This window comes from Ranitomeya variabilis, chromosome 1 (assembly GCF_051348905.1).
Source record: "Ranitomeya variabilis isolate aRanVar5 chromosome 1, aRanVar5.hap1, whole genome shotgun sequence".
NCBI lineage: Eukaryota > Metazoa > Chordata > Amphibia > Anura > Dendrobatidae > Ranitomeya > Ranitomeya variabilis.
Window position 1 is genome coordinate 314545628 of NC_135232.1, and position 24564 is coordinate 314570191.

General features: G+C 42.8%; 2 protein-coding genes across 2 annotated transcripts in view; one reads left to right on the forward strand and one right to left on the reverse strand.

Moving 5' to 3' along the window:
• Positions 1-4308, forward strand: part of TWNK (twinkle mtDNA helicase) — a 31411-nt gene extending 27103 nt beyond the window's left edge. The window contains exon 5 of the mRNA XM_077297236.1: positions 2198-4308. Within this exon, the coding sequence (XP_077153351.1) occupies positions 2198-2440 (243 nt within the window). The 3' untranslated portion in view covers positions 2441-4308. The remainder of the gene's footprint in view (positions 1-2197) is intronic.
• A 6344-nt stretch (positions 4309-10652) lies between these two features.
• PXMP2 (peroxisomal membrane protein 2) lies at positions 10653-24559 on the reverse strand. The gene is made up of 5 exons (XM_077297224.1): positions 24235-24559; positions 18137-18253; positions 15163-15325; positions 14836-14955; positions 10653-13944 (listed from the first exon to the last, which is right to left on the reverse strand). Exons 1-5 carry the CDS (start codon positions 24351-24353, stop codon positions 13876-13878), a joined length of 588 nt encoding a protein of 195 aa, XP_077153339.1. The 5' UTR covers positions 24354-24559; the 3' UTR covers positions 10653-13875.
• Positions 24560-24564: the final 5 nt, after the last annotated feature.

Genomic DNA, 24564 nt, shown 5'->3' on the forward strand with positions numbered 1-24564 from the left:
GTGGAATGCCTCTCTGCTGTAGTCAACCATTTCCCTCAGTACAGCTGTAATTAAGGCTACTTTCACATTTCCGTCGGTAGTCGGCCGTCACAAAGTGTCGGCGCGACGTACCGACGGACGTTTGTGAAATAATGTATATCGTGAGCAGCGGACGCAGTTTTTCAACGGGTCCCCTGTCCAGTCTAAAGTCCCGGGGAGGAAAAAGAGTGAGTGCGAGATTCCCTGCCGGGCATGCGCAGTCGGAAACACAGGATACAACGTACAGAAAAACGTTCCCTTGAATGTTTTTTGCAAAAGACGGGCCGTCACATTCTGCAGAATCCAGTGCACGGCATACAAAACGTGAGTCCATACGTTGCTAATACAAGTCTATGGGAAAATGCAGGATCCTTCAAAATTTTTTTGCAGGATCCTGCATTTTCCAAAATCGACGTATTGCGATGGTAGCAGAAAGATGGAAATGTGAACGTAGCCCAAGGTATACTGGCACATACACCCTGTTAATATGTGCCAATTGCTAATTAGATCTGCACAGACAGCTATTCCTTACTTTATACTAATTATCAGTACCCGAAGGACCATTCTATATCATCACCTTTAAAGCTGGGTTAACACACACATTTCAATTCTTTAACTCTTCACATCCGGTTGTCACATCAACTTGCAGGTGTGTGCGCTGCTCAGCATAGCGAACATGTATAGGTGCTGCCTGAGAGAACACAGGCAATGTTTTGTCCAAAAAAGGATCAGAAAATGATATGCTAAATGTTTTTTTATTACACGGACCTAATGTGGGAACATTCGTTAATAGCACTAGCACACTGACCCAAAACAGTCATCTTTACCCAGTCAGCTTCTGTGTTTCGCAGTTGTTTGTCACTCCTGTTCTAGGACCAGAGAAACTGAATTCATACACGGATCTCCTATAAAAGGAACACCCTATTGATTATAATAGTGTCCTACTGGATTCCAGTGTGGTGTCTTTAATGTTATCTGAAAAATATTGCAGCATGCACAGTTACTTGCATTCATTATGAAACAGATCGGTCACTCCATGATTTCTGTTTCTCTGTTCCTACAGTGGGAGTGAGGAACCTAATTAGAAACCCCGGGAACACTGCACGAGCTGTGCATGCAATTCCTTTATTTAGAAGATTGTGGCTCACTCTGAAATAAAGAAATGAAGGACTCAAGTGCTCTCAGTATACCAAATATTATGGGTTTTTAGACTGTAGAATGTATGTATGGTAGGGTGACATGTTCTCTAATCCATATAACTGGATTTGTAAGCACGTATAGTGGCTGATATTCGAGTGGATGGAAGGGGAGACCTTGTGTCCTGTGCACGCCCTAGCATGTTCTGAGCTCAGGTCTGCAGTTTCTAGAAGCCTCAGTCAGTCAGTCTAGGTCCCAGCCCCCTCACTCTCTAATCTCTAGTTCATTTTGTCCAAGCAATTGGAGCTTCAGAGACTGAGTAGTTGGACATAGCCCCATGAGGTGAAGGGGAAACAATGAGACAAGTAGTAAGATGGTCCGGCAAGTAAGTGGAGAAGGAGGTACAAGGTTCTTCCTGCATTGGTCTGTCATTTAGCTGCAGTGATTAATAATAATAATATTATTATTATTAATAATCATAATAATCTTTTATTTTTATATAGCGCAAACATATTCCGCAGCGCTTTACAGTTTGCACACATTATTAGCACTGTCCCTGATGGAGCTCACAATCTAAATTCCCTATCAGTATGTTTTTGAAATGTGGAAAGAAACCAGAGTACCCAGAGGAAACCCACACAAACTCCTTGTAGATGTTGTCCTTGGTGGGATTTGAACCCAGGACTCCAGTGCTGCAAAGCTGCCGTGCTAACCACTGAGCCACCTTGCTGCCCAGTGATTAAAAGTTGATGCTGTGGGGGGAGGAGTGGTGGAGGTTGGAATAATTTTTGCAACTGGAGTTCTTGGGTAAAAATTGCTAGTCAAATCTGATTAATTGTCCTGCCGTGCTGTGGGGTAAATGAGATCCTATGGCCATAGTCTAGTATGACTCTCTCCTTAGAATGATGTCTATAGCACTTACAGTTCAATACAATTTGCTCATATTGCCAAACGGTGATTTGCTAAAGGTTTTTTTTTTTTTAGTTTTTTTATAAAGTGAGATGTTGAGATGATCCAGGTCTTTTGTTTTCTATAATTATAGGCCAGCCAAGAAGCAGATAATGTTCTCATCCTGCAAGACCGGAAGCTAGTCAGTGGCCAAGGGAAGAGACATTTACAGGTGTCTAAAAACCGCTTTGATGGGGATGTTGGAGTTTTTGCACTGGAATTTAACAAATCGACACTGACTTTTACCTCCTCTAAAAGCAAGGCAAAAGTGAAGAAAGTTAACAAAGACAATGAGACGGACACTCCACCAGAAACAACCCCAGCAAAAAAGAAATAAACACACATGCTTGTGTGTGCTGCTGAAATGACTCTTCATTTTGCACTGAGTTCGCTTGACTTTGTGGTACATAGCAGGAGCCGAGGTGTTATGGACGAACATTTCATATGTTTTTCAATATTTTTTTCTATAAAACACTATTTTATATTAGTCTTCATTTTATATTATATAAGTAAGCTACAGTTCAAACTTTGCATAATTGTTAGTATTATACATGTCATAGATAATCTATCTTGACAGCAAACTTGTTAAAGTCCTGCCAGCTGTCGGATGCCCTGTTCAAAACAAGCTAGAAGCTGGTAAAGCATTAGCTGAACACCCCGTGGACTGTGGATTCACAAGAGGCCATGAGTTTAATTTATGGTAACTGCCCTCGGCATTCATCATGTCCAACCAGTACAGTCATATAAACCCCTATTATTTCCTCTACTACAGATTACGGCCTCGTTCACACGTGATTTTTCTCATATGCAAAAAGTGGCCGGTTTTCATCAGTGTTTGGCCAGTGTATCAGTTCTTACATCCGTTTCATCAGTGATTTTCTCATGTGGAAAAAAAAAATTACAACGCTTCTCTCCTACTCATTGCAATGCTAACAGATGTTAAGTGGATGGCAATGTGTGCTGTCAGCGACTTTTTTTTTTTTTTTTTTAAATCACCCATAGCTTTCCTTGTAGGGATAATTTTAATTTGAGACATAAGTTGAAAATGTTATTTCTACATTTTCTACCTGTAAATTGAAAATGGACTTATCCACATGATTTTTTTTTGCCGACAATTGTTTGGCAAAAACTGTGAACAGCTGTACATTTTCTATCTGTGAAAAACACTGAGCCAGTAGCTGAAAGAGACGTCTGAATGAGGCCTTAGAGGAGGGAGTACGTTTCAGGACATTTATGGAGAACATGGCGGCAGGGAAAGAAGTACTATAGGTCAGTGAAAGCTGATGATTAGTGATGAGCGAGTATACTCGTAGCTCGGGTGGTCTCCCGAGTATTTGTTAGTGCTCGGAGATTGTTTTCCTCGCCTCAGCTGCATGATTTACCGCTGCTGGACAGCCTGAATACATGTGGGGATTCCGTAACAAATAGGCATTCCTCACATGTACTCAGGCTGGCTAGTAGCTATAAATCATGCAGCTGCGGCAACGAAAACTAAATCTCCGAGCACTAACAAATACTCGGAGACCACCCGAGCTATGAGTATACTCGCTCATCACTACTGATGATACATTACATGGTTTCATGTATGTACAGTATATTTACCACTGATTTATACACGTTCCAATGAAAGGTAGGCTTGGATGCTGACTCCATTGTGTGTATGTGACCGATTTACATGGCAATAAAAGCACAGCACTTCGGTTGACGAGAGCTGAGGTGTAGGTTCCCAATCCTGTACATAATGCAGTGCTCCGCAAACTTAGCCAAATTTTGGTCAGTATTTTATTTTGAAATGGTCCGAATCTTGTGACCTTATCCGACACCTAACGCCAAACTTGCAGAATGTAGAATTAGTTTGGAAAAGCACAGTGTATGGTAAGTAATTGTAAGTAATTGAGCGCTCTACCATTTGCAGCTGTATTGCCATACACTGTTCTTCTCCAGACTAATTGTACGTTCTGCAAGCTTGGCGTCAGCTGTCTGATGAAGGTCGAAAGAGTGAAATACGTTCATGCAAAATCTGAATGTGCCATTTGTAAATAAAAGAATATTGATCAAATGCAACTGTCTGCCGCACACTGCATTATAGATCACTTGCATAAAGGTGCTTTTGTACGGATTTGGATTCCTACAGTTGTGTAATTTTGCCAGGAAATAGCACTTTTGTGTGTATTTTATATTAAAATAATGTGTCTTGTGCTTGTATTTTTTTGTTTAATCAAACACTGATTTCATGGTTTTTCCTGATGGATGTTCACAGAACACCTATGAATATTTGGTTGGACATGGCATACTATAAATTTCCTGTTGATACAGACTGCTCCAGAGATATGGCTACAAAAGGGATGTTAGGCACACATTGGTAAATGCTAGTATCTCAAGGAGACCTCATAATCAAAAATAGTGATGTTTATTTTTTTAAGAACAGCTAAGAAATGAAATGCGTATTCCCAACTTTGACACTTATGCTGTCAGACATGTAGAAGAGATGTGGGTCCCGCACTTACAGTATGTGTAGGACAGGATTTCTCCGACCAAAGCATCCAGGCATAGAATGAATGGAGAGGTGGCTGCACATATCTGCTGTTCTGTACATTAACGTTTTAGAGTTACAGGAACGGTGGAGTAACCAATGTCGTGATTGTACTGGTGGCCAATGGTCTTTATTGTCATGTCTTCAAAATGGCACTGGCATGGGTTCCACTGTGATCTCATGATAAACTAAAAAGATTGTCATGATTGCAGGTCTTGGTCTTATTTTGATAATATTATATTACTGGCCTTTTATGCCAGAATTTTGTTATGAAAGCTTTGATTAATTTGGACCCTATTAGTAGGTAGTTTGTTTTTTATTCCCTTTTTTTGTCTTTCAATATTAGTTGCCGTTTTGGCACCAAAATAATCAAAATGGCGCACGCAATTCATAAATTTGGGCACAAAGAAAAAAAAAAGCTATTTTTTTTTTCTGTTTTAAACTGATGTTTTTGTGACTTATCACCAAAAGATGCAATTTTGCAGCACAGTCGCAAAAAAATACCCAAAATTTTAGCATATTCAAAACTGCACCAAGGGGGAGTAAAGTTGCACCTCATTTTGCAACTTTTTGGAAAGTCGCAATTGATGAATCAGAAGAAAACACGAAACAAGAAAAATAGGAGAGCAGATTTATAACATAAAAAAAAAAATAAAGGAACAAAACAGGAACCAAGGCAATGATGAATCGAGGACTAAAGGTATTATTGGTGAGGGCCAAATCAGATGTGACAGAATTCGTAAGAGGCTGAAATGGGCGACTTGTCAAGTCTGAGAACTGGTTGTATGTGTTTGTGAGTTAACAAATCGGACTTTAAAGTGTAAGGGGTAGTAATCGTAGCTGGTGACAGTACAAGCATACTGGATGAGAATTTATGAAACCTGAACTCGTCGTATCTGAAGTGAAATTCAATTTGCAATTTATGATGCGGATATTCAGTGTGGATTTCACCCTTAGCAATGTGAGAAATAAAAAAAAAATCAGATATATTTCGAAATGCATTGAGAATAAAGAACATATTCTTCAAACTTCATGGACCTCAGAGCGCCTTTTTTACCAGCACTATTACCTGCTCTTCCACTATATATCCTGAATGTCGTAGTGTATGCATAGTACATTTTTGGCTCAATGTGATTGTTTACAGTTGATAAACTAGAAAGAGCTTAGGATGCAAAGGTTAACTAGATCTGTTTTGTTAAACTTAAACCTTTAAAGTTCAGTGAACATGTACCCAACCCCACAAAACCTGAAAGTGCCCATGGCACTTGGGCCAGAATCCCCCCCTTGTCCTATCTGTATTCCTATGTCTAACTATTAGGCTATGTGCACACCCTAAGGGTTTTTCGTGATAAAAAACGCATACATATGCATCCTATCATTTAGAATGCATTCTGCAATTTTTTGTGCACATGATGCGTTTTTTTCCTCGAAAAAAAAACGCATCGCGGTAAAAAAAAAGCAGCATGTTGATTAATTTTGCGGATTTTTGGCGGTTTTCCCGCTATTTAATGCATTGGGAAAAAACGCGCAAAAAACGCATAAAAACCGCGAAAAAAAAAACGCATGCGGATTTCTGGCAGAAATGTCCGGTTTTTGTCAGGAAATTTCTGCAACAAATCCTGAACGTGTGCACATACCCTTAGTATCCTAAGGGCTCATTAACATGTTGCAGATTTTGTCAATATTTTTCCACAAAACAGAAATATTTCCCAGCAGTGAGAAGTAGAAAAAAAACCTTCACTCTTCTGGAGTCCAAACCTTTTTCACTGTATAAAATAAAAGTGTATTTCTGCTGTAGTTCAACTTACAAGGGGGGAGGAGGACAAAAGTGTGAATGATTAGGGGGAGGAATCCCACCTGCCAATAGTGTAACAGAACTGACTTTTCGATTAAAACAAAGCCCAGATGGAGATGAAATGTTTTTCAATACAATAAGGGCAATTAGGGCTGTAGTGTTGGTTGCTGCACTAGGATCTATCTTGGATGGTATAAATATTAACGTGATAATATCACCATGCACTATTGGGGTGGTAAGAGTACTTGAATTGAATTTGTATCCAGGAGTGACAAGGTCTCTGCTTTCCTAGAGGATTTTCTGTCACCTGGGGACTGCTTGAGGAGAAAACTTGCACTATGTTGGAGCGCTGTCCTGGCCGGTGACAAGCGCTCCGTGCTGCTCTTCCGGCAGTTTGTGGGTAGATAATCACAGCGAACAGGACCTTCGGGTAGGTTTTGTGGTCTTTTCAGCACTCCTTACCAGCTTCTGTCACATGCACATCATGTGACCATTGAAATCACTAAGGTCCTGTTCGCAGTGACCACCTGCATCACAAAGGTCCTGTTTGCGGTGACTACCCATGAACTGCCGGAACAGTAGCATGGAGCGCTTGTCACCAACCGGATCTATTAATTCAGAGTCTTACTACACTCTTGGGCTATGTTATGAACTGCATGGTGAATTCAAGCCGGTACTCTTACCACCCCAATAGTGCATATTGATATTGTCACGTTAATATTTATACCATCCAATATAGATCCTAGTGCAGCAACCAACACTACAGCCCTAATTACCCGTAAAACATTTAAACTCCATCTGGACTTTGTTTTAATCTAATACTCAGTTCTGTTTTACTATTGGCAGGTGGGATTCCACCCCATAATCATTTACACTTTTGTCCTCCTCAACCTTTATACACTTTTATTTTATATGTTTTACCTTTTAGACTACTGTGGTTGTTTTATTTTGCAGCTAGTTTTACCTACATATACAAGCACCACTTTATTTCTCTTTAATTGTATGATTACCTTCATAAGATTTTTTATACTGCTCTAGTACATCATAAGCAATAGGCACCTTTGCAAATGCAGGTGTTTCTCACAAAATTAGAATATCATCGAAAAGTTACTTTTTCAGTTCTTCAATACAAAAAGTGAAACTCATATATTATATAGAGTCATTACCAACAGAGTGATCTATTTCAAGTGTTTATTTCTGTTAATGTTGATTATTATGGCTTACATAATCTCATTATCTCAGTAAATTAGAATACTTAACACCAGCTTGAAAAATGATTTTAAAATCCTAGATATTGGCCTACTGAAATGTATGTTCAGTAAATGCACTCAATACTTGGTCGGGGCTCCTTTTGCATCAATTGCTGTATCAATACGGCGTGGCATGAAGGCGATCAGTCTATGGCACTGCTTAGGTGTTATGGAAGCCTAGGTTGCTTTGATATCAGCCTTCAGCTCATCTGCATTGTTGGGTCTGGTGTCTCATCTTCCTCTTGACAATACACCATAGATTCTCTATGGGGTCAAGGTCAGGCGAGTTTGCTGGCCAATCAAGCACAGTGATACTGTTGTTTTTAACCAGGTATTAGTACTTTTGGCAGTGTGGACAGGTGCCAAGTCCTGCTGGAGAATGAAATTTCCATCTCCAAAAAGCTTGTTGGCAGAGGGAAGCATGAAATGCTCTAAAATTTCCTGGTAGACATCTGAGCTGACTTTGGTCTTGATAAAACACAGTGGACCTACACCAGCAGATGACATGGCTCCCCAAACCATCACTGATTGTGGAAACTTCACACTAAACCTCAAGCAGCTTGGATTGTGTACCTCTCCACTCTTCCTCCAGACTCTGGGATCTTGATTTCCAAGGTCTAGTGTGAAGTTTCCACAATCGGTGATATTTTGGGAAGCCATGTCATCTGCTGGTGTCGGTCCACTGTTTTTTAGTTTTTACTTTAGTTTCAAATCATACCTGTGATTTCAAAATAAGCGGTCATGAGTGTGCAGATGAAGATTAACACCAGTTCTGGTTATTACATGGCTTCAACATCTAATTTTCAGTTGTTTCTGAGCTGGTGGGTAGAGAGAGCCTTGATACTGCAGTACTTAGTGTAGCTGGAAACACAATTCTTGGGTGATTTTAAGACCACTATAATCTGCTCCCTCAGTGAACTGGTAGTCCAAAGGATTTGTTGGAGGCTCTCCAGGTGAGATGGATTTAACCTGTTGTTCAGGGTGAGCATCGGAGATCGGAGGAGATGTTGCAATAGAGAGTGACTTGCTGTACAGCACATAAATCAGCGAAAACTAGGGCAGGGGGTATGACAGACAAGTGAAGCTGGAAGCACCAAACACAGCAGAACCAGGTATGTGGATACACACGGGAACAGTAGATAGATAGGCAATATGGAGCTTGCTGGGAGATTAGACACCTGGCTGGAGCCCAGTGAAGTGGATAATGAGGCAAACTCATGTAAAACATATGGTAGCTGGAAACTATGCTTCCCAAATACTCAGGTAGCTGACTACAGCACAAGTCAGCCTTAAATGCCCTAGGGCAGTGTTCCCCCAACTCCGGTCCTCAAGAGCCACCAACAGGTCATGTTTTCAGGATTTCCTTAGTATTGCACAGGTGATGGAATTATCACCTGTGCAATACTAAGGAAATCCTGAAAACATGACCTGTTGGTGGCTCTTGAGGACTGGAGTTGGGGAACACTGCGTATGATGTCCGATGTATTTGAGTTACCAGAGTAACCCTGTGTGGACTAGTGTAAAAAGAGCCTGTCATACGCGAAGGAAGCAAGGTCATTTGCTGGAACCTGGTTATGTGAATAACAGGATTTTAGCAGTATTTGTCTCTTAAAATCTATTGCAAAGTTTCTTTCACTCAGTGGTACTTTTGATTTACGCAGTCTGATGAAATGACAGTGACAATTTAACATCTGCCATTTTGTGGCTACAGCTCGCATGCAGTGCTTTGCATTCTCCTGGTTAGAGACCATGACCAAACCTTTTGTAGCCTAATTCTGCATTCACTCTCCTTTCTGTCTCTTCTTCTAAGAAGTACAAATCAGCAAGACAGCTAAAAAAAAGGTGCAACAGTTTTTACATATCTTGGTCCAACATGGATTTAAAAAAACAAAACAAAAACCCCCCAGCTCTTAGCCAACTTCAAAAATAGAACAATTTGGTCTACAAATCTTGTAGGTCATCACATATTTTGGAGCAGACTGCTATACCTTATGAGGAGTTTGAATAAACTGATCGGACCCTTGTACATACCTGGTTTGATCCCCAAGTCTAAACGCCTCTGTTGTAAAGTGATAAGCCATACCTTACAATAACATTCTCACCCCCACCATAATAGCACTCATCCCCCACCCTCACAATAATAGCGTTCTCACCCCCCACTTTCCCCATTGACCTTTAGAGGGTCCAGGATTATGCTGCTCATGTTTGCCCGATAGGTACTACTGGCGCTCATTATTTCTCTGTAGTATTTTTGGGATGTTCTATACCCTTGTATATTATTATCAACACTGAATGCACTTTATATCTACGGTATTTAGTTTTTTGTGAATTTGTCTTGCTTGGGTATTCTGGGTAAATGCCACGGCATATATATATTACCGTATATGCTAAATATATATATATATATTTGCATATGATCAGTACTTTATGCACTTTGTCATTGTTTACATTTGATTCTATAATTTATTCACGCGGGTTACAATAAATTTTAGCCTTTATTCATAATCTGGTCAGTGTTTTGGCTGTACATGTAGGTTTTTTACTTCCCTATTATAGAAAGCAATGGTCATCCTTTGGACCCACTCTTATTTAGATTTTTCAGTACCTACCGTACAACATATATTGTGTGACTATCTTAGGTAGTGTTCAGCTCCATTATGGGCTGGTTGGTTCATATATTTTGTCATTTGGCTTTTTTTAAGTGTTTTTAATTGCATAGCTTGTATTAGCTTCAATAAACATCTGTGATTGTGATCCCTTTGCATCGTCATGTCTCTATGCCAAAGGTGGATCCCGTTTACATGGTGGTGCCCTCTTTTTTTTTTTGGTTTCCGCACAGGACATGCATCATTTTTCTAATGTTCTGATGGAAGTCTTGCAGCTGTCGTTCAGATTTGCAAATAAGGTTCAGGATTCCAAGCCAAAAACCATGCAATCAATAAGCAGAAAGAAACAGCAATGATCTATAAAACACCTTATAGTATTGTTGGTTTATTGAAAAAAAAAAAAAGAACAATAAATCAGAGATGTGCACATTAATAGTTAAAACAACGTGGTACAGGAAAAAGGCCTCACCATATAGAAAAATGTTATTAAATCCCCCGACCTTTTGGCACCCTTCATTTGTATCACTCCAATAAGAAGGATTTTCTAAACCAGCAGTCAAAGTTATACTTCTGAGTTATGGGAAGGCAGCCTGCCTTACACAGACAATATATGCATCATTTTAAACAGGGCTGTGGAATCGAGAAGTTACCATAGTTTTTGTTAGAGTTAATAAAAAGCCAATTTGATCTTACAAATCTATATTTTATCTATTATTAATAGTTAATTAAGCCCAAGTAATTTCACAGCAATACAGACATTTAGAAATCTCAACTATTTTTTCTAAACCCCATATTTATTTAAAAGGGGGTGTCCCATGACTAAAGTACATTTTAATCAAGAGATCTTTGAATAATTAGAAGTTTCATAATTCCTGTGGTGAGATAATCTTATAAATGTGCCCCTGTGTACTGGGTAATGGCTGTGTCTCAACGTGCAGGAACATGGTCTGATCATACCACAGCTCCTGGGCAGGGGAGGGAGCAAAAGAGAATACAGACAAGACAGCATAGGATCGCAGCTGATTCTTTCTGTGAGGTAAAACATTTCACTGCCTGTTTTTAAACATGTTTTACCTCACAGAAAGTAGCAGCTGTGATCCCGTGCTGCAATGTCTGTATACTCTTTTGCTTCCTCCCCTGCCCAGGAGCTGTGGTATGATCAGGCCATGGTCCTGCACAGTCAGACACGGCCATTACACAGTACACAGCAGGGACACATTTATAAGATTATCTCCGCACAGGAACATTGTTTTTAATACATCCAATTGTGGAAATTATTATTATTCCAAGATCTTGTGATTAAAGTGTACCATACTTTGTTCTTAGGACACCCCTTGAAGCAATAAACAGTGATGTTACTATTTAACTAAATTTTGTAATACTAATTCTTGGCCATTTATGAAGTAGCTGGAACTGTAGTGTGGAAATATAGCGGCGTCGGAGTCAGAACCTTGGCTTACTGAATCCACAGTCCTGATTTTAAATTCTTGCAGAAACATGAACATACTGTTAAGTGTTCACCAACAGACCATGTTTTCAGGAATTCCCTAGTATATTGCACAGATAGAATTATCACATGGGCAATACTATGGAAATCCTGAAAACTAGCACTGATGGTGGCTCTTGAGGACTGGAGTTGGAGGAACACTGTACTTTAGCCTGAAGTAGGTCATAAACGTACAATAACTGGATGTAGACAACAGCTATTCTTCCTCATTATATCACAAAGGTAGCAGCATCTTAACTCCCTCAGGATGAAAGGATCAGATATTGTATTGAATCTATGTCTACAACTGATCTGCTGGCGAGAGGGAAACCAGGAAAGCTCACATTTTAGCTTGGAGCTGATCATATTAGTGAATACCTTTCACTACTTTTCTTTTTGTAACTGCTTGGGTCTTTTTTTTTTTTTACTGACACTCCGTTGTGGTGATAATTCGCTTTGTGCAAATCTGCCTTTAGGGAAAGGGCATGTTAGAGATTCTTCTCTGGGGGCATTTACTTTTTCCCCCTGTAATATGCTGCCCAATCATAAGAAGGAAGCATCATACAAAGGATAAAAAAAGCAAAACAAGTATTTTCAGCGTGACCTGCTACGTACTACTGTGTCTCATTTGACCATGCTCAGAACTCTTTATTATTACAGTGCTGGGAAAAGAGGAATGGCACAGCGAAGAACATCGTGCGAGCAATGACTTGTCACAAGGCTCTGGTCTCACTACAGGTATTGGGGCATACCGTCATTCTCCTTATTCTACGATCACTGTCTGTGACAAATGCTGCTCTTTACTGCTCCGGCGCGCCAAGCTGCAGCTCTCCTCCTTTCCCAGCACTGTGATGACAGTAAGGGACAGGACTGAGGAGTTTTCAGCGTGGTCAAGTGAGACATCGGTGTTTATTCCCTCCCTCCTGTATGACGCTGCTGTTTTATAATTGGGTAGCATCACAGATGAATGGTCAATGCCCCCAGAGAAAAATCTGTATCTCCCCCTTGGTTAAACAGGAGATTTGCATATTGGTCAAAATAAAATTCAGAAGCCTATAGTGGAGAAAAAACAGGAAAGTTTTAATCAAAACTTCAGTCCCTTTATGTTGATGTAGACAGTTAAGAAAATAGTGAAGGGTTCTCTTTAAAACAGATCTAATAAAGTCTCCTGTATGAAACTTATTTATAGAAAAATATTCCAATGGGAGATACGTTTTACCAGGTATATCTAGAAGCCAACTGGCCGCAAGCATTAGGTAATTGCTGAATTGTTATTTTTTTCAATGACCGTCTCATAGACATGTACACAGGGTTGCCAACCGTCCAGCAATTCCAGGACAGTACGTAAAAAAAAAATAGGGCACTTTATTGCCCTGTCCATAAAAAAAGGGGGTCCGTGAGGTTTATAAGCAGATTATTTTGACTGTAGTTATCATTTTATAGTGAATGCAGCTGATATTTTAAATCAGATTTATGGGCTGTAGACATGGATCACTTATAGTCAATGACTTTCCAATGTGTCCGTAAAAAATACTGTCTGTCCATGATTATTTGGCAAGAAAAAATAAAAAGTGAGGTTTGCAACCTTGTATGTACACTGGGCCCAGGAATGAAATAGAAGTCGCTCATTCATTATTTGTCTCCCTTTTAGGACCCACTCTTGGCTTTAGCTAAAAGAAACTACATTTGTGAACCCAGCCTAAGGTTCATGACCAGCTTTACACTAGCACAGTGGCCCCTGGGTGAATCCACTAAGGGCTGTTAGCACGACGTTGATAAGTAGATGTAACTGTATAATTACACTTTACAACATTAAGTCCTGTTAACTTCTATCTGAACTATTTTGTGACATAATGCAGCCTCGTTCTTGCTTGACAACAACTTTCTAAAACAATTCATTCTCTACATTTCTTCTGTATTACTGCTCCTGGCACATATTTTACAACCGACCCTTTAACATAAAATACAATTTCTTTTCTAAAGAAATGCTACAGTAAAAGTTCAGTCTTGACGATTATTGCTTCGAAAAATTAGTTGGCTCCTGTTGCCATTATAGTTTTTTCGGAATGACCCATCACTGGCACCACAGCTGGTTGTCTCGGTCATTTCCTTGTGGACGCCAAGTATGTAAACCAGAAGAAGGCGACTAGATTTGCAAATAACACTCGGAACTGAAGAGAAAGGAAAGTTAAATATAAATCTTGGCAAGATTTCCTAATTGTTTATAATGCACAAATACAATGAGCCCTAGGGGGTGCGGAGTCTGAAGGGTGGATTCTTTTCTACTGAAGTTCACCTGTCCCAAGTGTTTCTCTATCTACAGCTAGGGGAACAGGACCGTATATATATATAAAAAAATAAAGTTGCATCCATAGAAGTGGGACGCTTTTTTCTCACTTGTCATCCATGTGCTGTCTATATACAATCTGTTTTTTTACAGCAGCTATTAACCATTTAAAATTTCCTATGTTACAGAATGGCAATGTGTGGCTCCCGATTTTTTTTCATGCACCCATAGACTTGAATAGGCGACTCATCTGATTTTTGGAGAAAAATTGTGCATGCTACTATTTTCTTCACACACAGATTCAGCCGTTCATCTGCACTATTCTAGTGAATAACATTGGTCCGAGTGCAATCTGTCTTTTTAACGCATGGCACTCAGACCAAAAATATGGTCGTGTGCATGAGCCCTAAAGGGAATCCGTCAGCACATAATGACTGCACCAACCAAGCACGGACGCTTAGTGGACCCTTGGTGTGTCCAAATAGATTATTGCACTCTCCCACCTACATGTACACCATCTATTCTATCTCTGCCTTTCTGTAGCTCTTGAAAAGCCAGAGCTGTCAATCAGGCAAGAGAGGAGGGGGCAGTTAATTACGTACTTGGGGCTATAATTAGCCTCCTAGTAGTATGAAGACTGGACATTTTCCATTTTATGAATGGATTTCCAGAAGAGATTTGAGCTCCACAAATTCCATCTTCTGTGATGCAAATGTATAATTATGACAGCAAGAGTCCCAGGTTCCTAGTCTGATCCAAGAGCCACTGTTCTTACCTGCACTGGAACATAGTTTACATTGATATACTGAAATGGCGTCCAAACTTTCCAGTTCATCTTTAGAGCAGACCAGTAGCTATCCTTCAGTTTCTGATTCAGTGTCTTCAGGTCTTTGCCCTGATGAAGAAAATAAAAGATATAATCCTATTTCCCAACATGATACTATAGACCAAATGATCCTACTTCTACCTCCGGGATCACATCTGTAGGTACCTGTTGGATCACATACGCAAGAAGAAGGCATTGTGCACCTATGTGCTTTATTAAAATAGGACAGATGCAGGACACCTGCTGCTCTCATAACACTGTCAAAGAAACACTTACTTCAAGAAAATTCATCACAATAAAGAAGAGAAGTAGGAAAGCAGGACCAATAATCAACCGGTCAAGAAGGAGGCGACGTAGTCCAGCCAGCGGCAGTGAGGAGGGCACCCATTGCTCCAGAAACAAATAGAAGTAATGAGACAGCGGCCCGGTGAAGAAAAATCTGGAGGAAAGAAACGGTAATTGTACAGGTCGGTATAACTGAAACAGCTGACATATTGAGAAATGGCGGATTATATTTTTAACAAAGCAATTTGTAATGAACAGCAGCCTACTGTACCATAACAAAACATCAGGGTGCAAGGCCATACATAGTCTCGCAAAAATGTGTTTTTTTATTGTCCCAAAATAATGTATCTTTGGTCCCTATAATTTAGTGCAGACCTGAGCAAACTGCCACATCTGGCTGAAACAGTTGCCCAAAACCGCACCATGCCCGCCATCCATCCGCTGCCTGCTGTCACCGCTATCCTAGGGATGCAGACAGCGGTGAATACATTGGTGGTGAACAGAGCTGTCAACTCCATCTTCCACCAATCAGTGTGTAAGACAGCGGACGCAATGACGTCATTTCATCGCATCAGCTGGGCACTGCGGAGAGTCGGGGGAACAGGAGCAAGATGAGTACGTGTTTTCTTTTTCATGTGTAGGAGATCATTGAATGTATATGCGAGGATATGTGGGGCTCATACTGTATATAGTGGGCTATGGAGGGGCTGATGCTGAATATGGGAGATTATATGGGGGCTGATGATGCATATAAGAGGCTATGTGGGGGCTCGTGCTGCATATAAGGGGGGATGTGGGGGCTCGTGCTGCATATAAGGGGCTATGTGGGGGCTCGTGCTGCATATAAGAGGCTATGTGGGGGCTCGTGCTGCATATAAGAGGCTATGTGGAAGCTCGTGCTGCATATAAGAGGCTATGTGGGGGGCTCGAGCTGCATATAAGAGGCTATGTGGGGGGCTCGTGCTGCATATAAGAGGCTATGTGGGGGGCTCCTGCTGCATATAAGAGGCTATGTGGGGGGCTCGTGCTGCATATAAGAGGCTATGTGGGGGCTCATGCTGCATATAAGAGGCTATGTGGGGGCTCATGCTGCATATAAGAGGCTATGTGGGGGCTCATGCTGCATATAAGAGGCTATGTGGGGGATCATGCTGTATATAGGAGGCTCATGCTGCATATAAGAGGCTATGTGGGGGCTCATGCTGCATATAAGAGGCTATGTGGGGACTCGTGCTGCATATAAGAGGCTATGTGGGGGATCATGCTGTATATAGGAGGCTCATGCTGCATATAAGAGGCTATGTGGGGGCTCATGCTGCATATAAGAGGCTATGTGGGGGATCATGCTGTATATAGGAGGCTCATGCTGCATATAAGAGGCTATGTGGGGGCTCATGCTGCATATAAGAGGCTATGTGGGGGCTCATGCTGCATATAAGAGGCTATGTGGGGGCTCATGCTGCATATAAGAGGCTATGTGGGGGCTCGTGCTGCATATAAGAGGCTATGTGGGGACTCGTGCTGCATATAAGAGGCTATGTGGGGGATCATGCTGTATATAGGAGGCTCATGCTGCATATAAGAGGCTATGTGGGGGCTCATGCTGCATATAAGAGGCTATGTGGGGGATCATGCTGTATATAGGAGGCTCATGCTGCATATAAGAGGCTATGTGGGGGCTCATGCTGCATATAAGAGGCTATGTGGGGGCTCATGCTGCATATAAGAGGCTATGTGGGGGATCATGCTGTATATAGGAGGCTCATGCTGTATATAAGAGGCTATGTGGGGGCTCATGCTGCATATAAGAGGCTATGTGGGGGCTCGTGCTGCATATAAGAGGCTATGTGGGGGGATCATGCTGTATATAGGAGGCTCATGCTGCATATAAGAGGCTATGTGGGGGCTCATGCTGCATATAAGAGGCTATGTGGGGGCTCGTGCTGCATATAAGAGGCTATGTGGGGACTCGTGCTGCATATAAGAGGCTATGTGGGGGATCATGCTGTATATAGGAGGCTCATGCTGTATATAAGAGGCTGTGTGGGGGCTCATGTTGTATATAGGAGGCCATGTGGAGGCTCGTGCTGTATATAAGAGGCTGTGTGGGGGCTCATACTGTTTATTGGGTGCTTTGTGTAGGCTCATATTGTATATAGAGGGGCTATGTGAGGGGCTCTTACGGTGTATATAGGGGAAATGTCAGCATACTTACAGTAATTCTACTTGATATCAAGTGATATTAATTATTTTATATTAACATTAATTGTATGTTAATATTGAGCGGAATGAATTTCAGCTTAATATTCGGCCCTCCACAACAGTCATGTTCTCTCAAGCAGCTGCCTGGGAAAATTAATTGTCCACCCTTGCTTCAGTGTATACATTGCCTATGTACAGTACATGTACGTATCGCCATGGTGACAGGTGAACAATACAAAACTGCTTTGTATATGAAAATATTGAATGAAATCATAGAAAACATCAAGGTGGCCACTGCTGGCATTAGATAGAATAATATAGCAGAGATGTCGAAACCATTTTAAACCTAGTTGGGAACCAGAATAATCACTAATCAGGAACATCTAAGTTCACATTGTTCTTTGGCTTCATTTTAACCAGCGGTATGATGGCTGGCCTGAAACCTCCAACCTAGAAATAGCAGCAAGCTAATCTGCAGCCAGCGAAAGGTCAGCTGGGGGCGCACACGTGACATATTAACTATTTCATGGCTAGAAGCTTATGAAAAAGTGAAAAGTGTGCTAGGGCCAAAGATTTCAACACAGTTTATTAGTTTTCTAGCAATGTCAGAGGGCTAAGAACCCATGGTCATAAACACGTACAGTAAGCAGATTACGGAGGATTGTATATATTATATCGGTAAAGCCAATGCCGGACCTTTCGTCCCTTTATCATGAAGAAACCTCCCGTGTTCCAGCAGATCCATGCAAACAGACAACCTTACCCATATGTAGCAAATCGAAGTGGTGCCACCAGGTCAACGCTTTTCGGCGACGTTTTACATTGGCGCCTCCTTTCTATGCTCTGCGCTAAAAGATTCCCCAATGCGGATAGAATTGCGCTGTCAATAAAAAGGATATTACAACGTCAGTACAGAAAGCGGATTTCTACAATGATCCACACTTTATAAAATGCATCTTGATGTGCCCCATATATAGTCCCTAGTAAGTGGCTCGCTTGTCTGACGGGCAGAAATAATGAGCAATCAGCTTATAATACTACGTCTGCTGCTGCAGGGATAAGAAGGATGGAACATCACTGTTCTCATGAGAGCCGATGGCTCGCGTACTCGGATCATGATCCACTGCAGTCGTCTCCAGGTGTAAATATCCATAGATTGCATGTACACACAGCGGTCAATGGTCCTGCAGTTAATCAGCTACAGGTCCTTCTCAAAAAATTAGCATATAGTGTAAAATTTCATTATTTACCATAATGTAATGATTACAATTAAACTTTCATATATTATAGATTCATTATCCACCAACTGAAATTTGTCAGGTCTTTTATTGTTTTAATACTGATGATTTTGGCATATAACTCCTGATAACCCAAAAAACCTGTCTCAATAAATTAGCATATTTCACCCGTCCAAATCAAATAAAAGTGTTTTTTAATAACAAACAAAAAAACCATCAAATAATAATGTTCAGTTATGCACTCAATACTTGGTCGGGAATCCTTTGGCAGAAATGACTGCTTCAATGCGGCGTGGCATGGAGGCAATCAGCCTGTGACACTGCTGAGATGTTATGGAGGCCCAGGATGCTTCAATAGCGGCCTTAAGCTCATCCAGAGTGTTGGGTCTTGCGTCTCTCAACTTTCTCTTCACAATATCCCACAGATTCTCTATGGGGTTCAGGTCAGGAGAGTTGGCAGGCCAATTGAGCACAGTAATACCATGGTCAGTAAACCATTTACCAGTGGTTTTGGCACTGTGAGCAGGTGCCAGGTCGTGCTGAAAAATGAAATCTTCATCTCCATAAAGCATTTCAGCATTTCCCCAGGTCAAGCCACTTTTGAACCATAAACAGCGGCAGAAGCGCCTGACCTGGGCTACAGAGAAGCAGCACTGGACTGTTGCTAAGTGGTCCCAAGTACTTTTTTCTGATGAAAGCAAATTTTGCATGTCATTCGGAAATCAAGGTGCCAGAGTCTGGAGGAAGACTGGGGAGAAGGAAATGCCAAAATGCCTGAAGTCCAGTGTCAAGTACCCACAGTCAGTGATGGTGTGGGGTGCCATGTAAGCTGCTGGTGTTGGTCCACTGTGTTTCATCAAGGGCAGGGTCAATGCAGCTAGCTATCAGGAGATTTTGGAGCACTTCATGCTTCCATCGGCTGAAATGCTTTATGGAGATGAAGATTTCATTTTTCAGCACGACCTGGCACCTGCTCACAGTGCCAAAACCACTGGTAAATGGTTTACTGACCATGGTATTACTGTGCTCAATTGGCCTGCCAACTCTCCTGACCTGAACCCCATAGAGAATCTGTGGGATATTGTGAAGAGAAAGTTGAGAGACGCAAGACCCAACACTCTGGATGAGCTTAAGGCCGCTATTGAAGCATCTTGGGCCTCCATAACATCTCAGCAGTGTCACAGGCTGATTGCCTCCATGCCACGCCGCATTGAAGCAGTCATTTCTGCCAAAGGATTCCCGACCAAGCATTGAGTGCATAACTGAACATTATTATTTGATGTTTTTTTTGTTTGTTATTAAAAAACACTTTTATTTGATTGGACGGGTGAAATATGCTAATTTATTGAGACAGGTTTTTTGGGTTATCAGGAGTTGTATGCCAAAATCATCAGTATTAAAACAATAAAAGACCTGACAAATTTCAGTTGGTGGATAATGAATCTATAATATATGAAAGTTTAATTGTAATCATTACATTATGGTAAATAATGAAATTTTACACTATATGCTAATTTTTTGAGAAGGACCTGTATGTGACTACATGCACGCTTCCTTCTGGATCAGTGGTGATCATCAAGCAAACTGGTGACTTGTCGGCCTGGAATCTGATGGACAATCAGTGCCAAAATCAAAGTGACATCCGGCGGCAACATACACTGTCCATTACCGCAATCTCGTTCACAGAAAGTCTGCACACAGATTGTCACCGTGTGATCACATAGTGTAGGGACAAGTGTGGGGTCCTCATCACACCTACAGGAGCTTTGATGCTCTCCCATTACAAAGCCATAGGCATTTATGTGGAGCTAGGACGGCTTCCTCTTCTCCGAAGACTTTCTACAAGATTCTGCAGTGTGCCTGCGGGAATTTATGACTATTAATCCATAAAATCATTTATCAGTGTTAGACACAATGTTGGATGAGAGGGCCAGGCTTCCATCACCATTCTAGTAAATCCCAAGGGTCTGAGGGCCAGACATGTTCTTGCACACTAAGCTCACCCACCCTGCCGGGATGGCCCTTGTCCTGTGCACTGGGGGACAGTCATGAAGGAACAGAGAAGGGTCTTCCACAAACTGAGCCCACAACATTACAACATCACAAAAATCCCCTCAACAAGTCAAAGCACATATAACTGACTAAGTTAGAAACCACACATGAGAAAAATCCAGTATACTGTGCTATATAAAAGAAATAACTTTATTTAACATAACTACAAAACCACATGAAGTTAATGTAGCAAAATCACAGAATCATAATTGTAAATCCAACACCATCAGGTATAATCATATAGGTCACTACTTGATTTAAATGGGAAAATACATCAACACCCATCTGATCTACTCTCCATATGTAAAGTGCACAGTACGGTCCTTAGACCCAGGTAGTGTCCTACAAGGATAGACACTCATACCAATACGGGATCAAGTAAAAACATGCTGTTCACAAGCACTTACATGAAGGGGTGATCTGCAGAGCGTGGTTCTCCCAAGCGCCCCAACGCGCGTTTCGTCCCTTCGTTCGCCTCCTGATGAAGGGACGAAACGCGCATTGGGGCGCTTGGGAAAACCACGCTCGGCAGATCACCCCTTAATGTAAGTGCTTGTGAACAGCATGTTTTTACTTGATCCCGTATTGGTATGAGTGTCTATCCTTCTAGGACACTACCTGGGTCTAAGAGTTAGGACCGTACTGTGCACTTTACATATGGAGAGTAGATCAGATGGGTGTTGATGTATTTTTCCATTTAAATCAAGTAGTGACCTATATGATTATACCTGTTGGTGTTGGATTTACAATTATGATTCTGTGATTTTGCTACATTAACTTCATGTGGTTTTGTAGCTATGTTAAATAAAGTTATTTCTTTCATATAGCACAGTATACTGGATTTTTCTCATGTGTTGTCCACAACATTACAAGCGACTATTGTCCAAAACCTCTTGTTGTAGTATTAGGATTTCCCATCACCGGAAGTACGGCGCCTAAACCAACCCCTGAAAACCAAATCCATAGCATTACCCCTCCTCTACCAAACTCTACAATGGGCACAATGCAGTCAGACAAGTAACCGTCTCCCAACATTCCCCAAAATCAGACTCATCCATCAGATTTCCACACTACTGTTGTGCTTTATACTACTCCATCCGACACTTAGCCTTGTGCTTGGTGATATAAGGCTGGAATGAAGCTGCTCGGCTAGAAAACTCCTGGTGCAGAGTATGTGCAGGTGTCAATAACAGAGGAGGCCTGGACTCCAGTTACGGGGTCAGCAGGGACTTTTCTGCCTTATGCACCTCCGGACTCGGCGGCCCTGTGCTGTAACTCTGCGATCGCTCACTCTCGCTTCCACTTTTCTATAGCACCACTCATGGCTGATTGTGGGGGATTTAGGGTGGAAGACGTCACAGGACCACACTGGTATCACTGAGACCACCTGTCATTCTGTCACAAGTGGTAGTAAAGACAGATTTCCGTGCTGCATTTTATACACCGGGCCGTGAGACTGAATGGAAAACCTGAATTCCCATCTCAGATCCCGCTCTCCACACGGTCTATGTTGCAAACATTTGTAAGATTGAAAAATCCATTGCGCGGCTGCATCTGCCAGTCCTGATAGATATGGTGGGCAGACTGGCACCAGGCTCCTCACACTGATCTGTGTGGGTATTCATAGTCCTCCTGATAGATATGTGGAGCGGACTGGCACCAGGCTCCTCACACTGATCTGTGTGGGCACTCATAGGCCTCCTGATAGATATGTAGCGCAGACTGGCACCCGGCTCCTCACACTGATCTGTGTGGGCACTCATAGGCCTCCTGATAGATAAGTAGAGCAGACTGGCACCAGGCTCCTCACACTGATCTGTGTGGGCACTCATAGGCCTCCTGATAGATATGTAGAGCAGACTGGCACCCGGCTCCTCACACTGATCTGTGTGGGCACTCATAGGCCTCCTGATAGATATGTAGAGCAGACTGGCACCCGGCTCCTCACACTGATCTGTGTGGGCACTCATAGGCCTCCTGATAGATAAGTGGAGCAGACTGGCACCCGGCTCCTCACACTGATCTGTGTGGGCACTCATAGGCCTCCTGATAGATATGTAGAGCAGACTGGCACCCGGCTCCTCACACTGATCTGTGTGGGCACTCATAGGCCTCCTGATAGATATGTAGAGCAGACTGGCACCCGGCTCCTCACACTGATCTGTGTGGGCACTCATAGGCCTCCTGATAGATAAGTAGAGCAGACTGGCACCCGGCTCCTCACACTGATCTGTGTGGGCACTCATAGGCCTCCAGATAGGTATGTGGAGCAGACTGGCACCTGGCTCCTTACACTGATCTGTGTGGGCACTCATAGGCCTCCTGATAGATATGTAGAGCAGACTGGCACCCGGCTCCTCACACTGATCTGTGTGGGCACTCATAGGCCTCCTGATAGATATGTAGAGCAGACTGGCACCCGGCTCCTCACACTGATCTGTGTGGGCACTCATAGGCCTCCTGATAGATATGTAGAGCAGACTGGCACCCGGCTCCTCACACTGATCTGTGTGGGCACTCATAGGCCTCCTGATAGATATGTGGAGCAGACTGGCACCCGGCTCCTCACACTGATCTGTGTGGGCACTCATAGGCCTCCTGATAGATAAGTGGAGCAGACTGACACCCGGCTCCTCACACTGATCTGTGTGGGCACTCATAGGCCTCCTGATAGATATGTAGGGCAGACTGGCACCCGGCTCCTCACACTGATCTGTGTGGGCATTTATAGGCCTCCCGATAGATAAGTCGAGCCGACTGGCACCCGGCTCCTCACACTGATCTGTGTGGGCACTCATAGGCCTCCAGATAGATATGTGGAGCAGACTGACACCCGGCTCCTCACACTGATCTGTGTGGGCACTCATAGGCCTACTGATAGATAAGTAGAGCAGACTGGCACCCGGCTCCTCACACTGATCTGTGTGGGCACTCATAGGCCTCCTGATAGATATGTGGAGCAGACTGACACCCAGCTCCTCACACTGATCTGTGTGGGCACTCATAGGCCTCCTGATAGATAAGTAGAGCAGACTGGCACCCGGCTCCTCACACTGATCTGTGTGTGCACTCACAGGCCTCCTGATAGATAAGTAGAGCAGACTGGCACCTGGCTCCTCACACTGATCTGCGTGGGCACTCATAGCCCTCCTGATAGATATGTAGAGCAGACTGGCACCTGGCTCCTCACACTGATCTGTGTGGGCACTCATAGCCCTCCTGATAGATATGTGGAGCAGACTGACACCCGGCTCCTCACACTGATCTGTGTGGGCACTCATAGGCCTCCTGATAGATATGTGGAGCAGACTGGCACCCGGCTCCTCACACTGATCTGTGTGGGCACTCACAGGCCTGGAACTTCACGGCACACTGCCACAGTCAGGGCTCAGTTACTATCATTTCCTATGCAGAAACCTAGAATTCTGTTGCAATCAGATTTTGCGTCTGATCTACAAAGTCTACAGACGAGATCCCTCCACCTTTGGGGTCACTAGGAGAAGCGATCCGCACTGGTAGAACTACAGCTCCCAGCATGTCCGCACACGTCAGTGCTGGCAGGATCCCTTACCTGGTGAGCGCCTTGGTGAGCACAGGGTGGCTGTGCAGCAGCTGCAGGTATGTCCGCAGGAGGCCGGAGGGCAGGGGCATGCTGCGGGGCTCAGCCATCGGCTTGGATGCTAGCGGCATAGCTGCACTGTTACCACCTGCTCCTGCTGTCAGTAGTGGGCGTGAACGAGGGGGCCCTGACTCCGCCTATGTAACTATGGCAACCAATGTACGCTCCCGAGCGCGACATCAGACGGAAACTGAAGCGTCCAGTACGGAGCAGCAATGATACATGAGGGAATGCTAGAGGCTAAACCCAAGCGGGCGAAAGGACCTCTGCCGACGTCACGGC

Coding starts and splice junctions, on each gene's coding strand:
- PXMP2 (XM_077297224.1), bottom strand. CDS start 24,353: ATGCCGCTAGCATCCAAGCCGATGGCTGAGCCCCGCAGCATGCCCCTG. Junction 15,326..18,136: donor CTTCGATTTGCTACATATGG/GTAAGGTTGTCT, acceptor TCTTTCCTCCAG/ATTTTTCTTCACCGGGCCGC. Junction 14,956..15,162: donor TTGTGATGAATTTTCTTGAA/GTAAGTGTTTCT, acceptor TTTCTTCATCAG/GGCAAAGACCTGAAGACACT.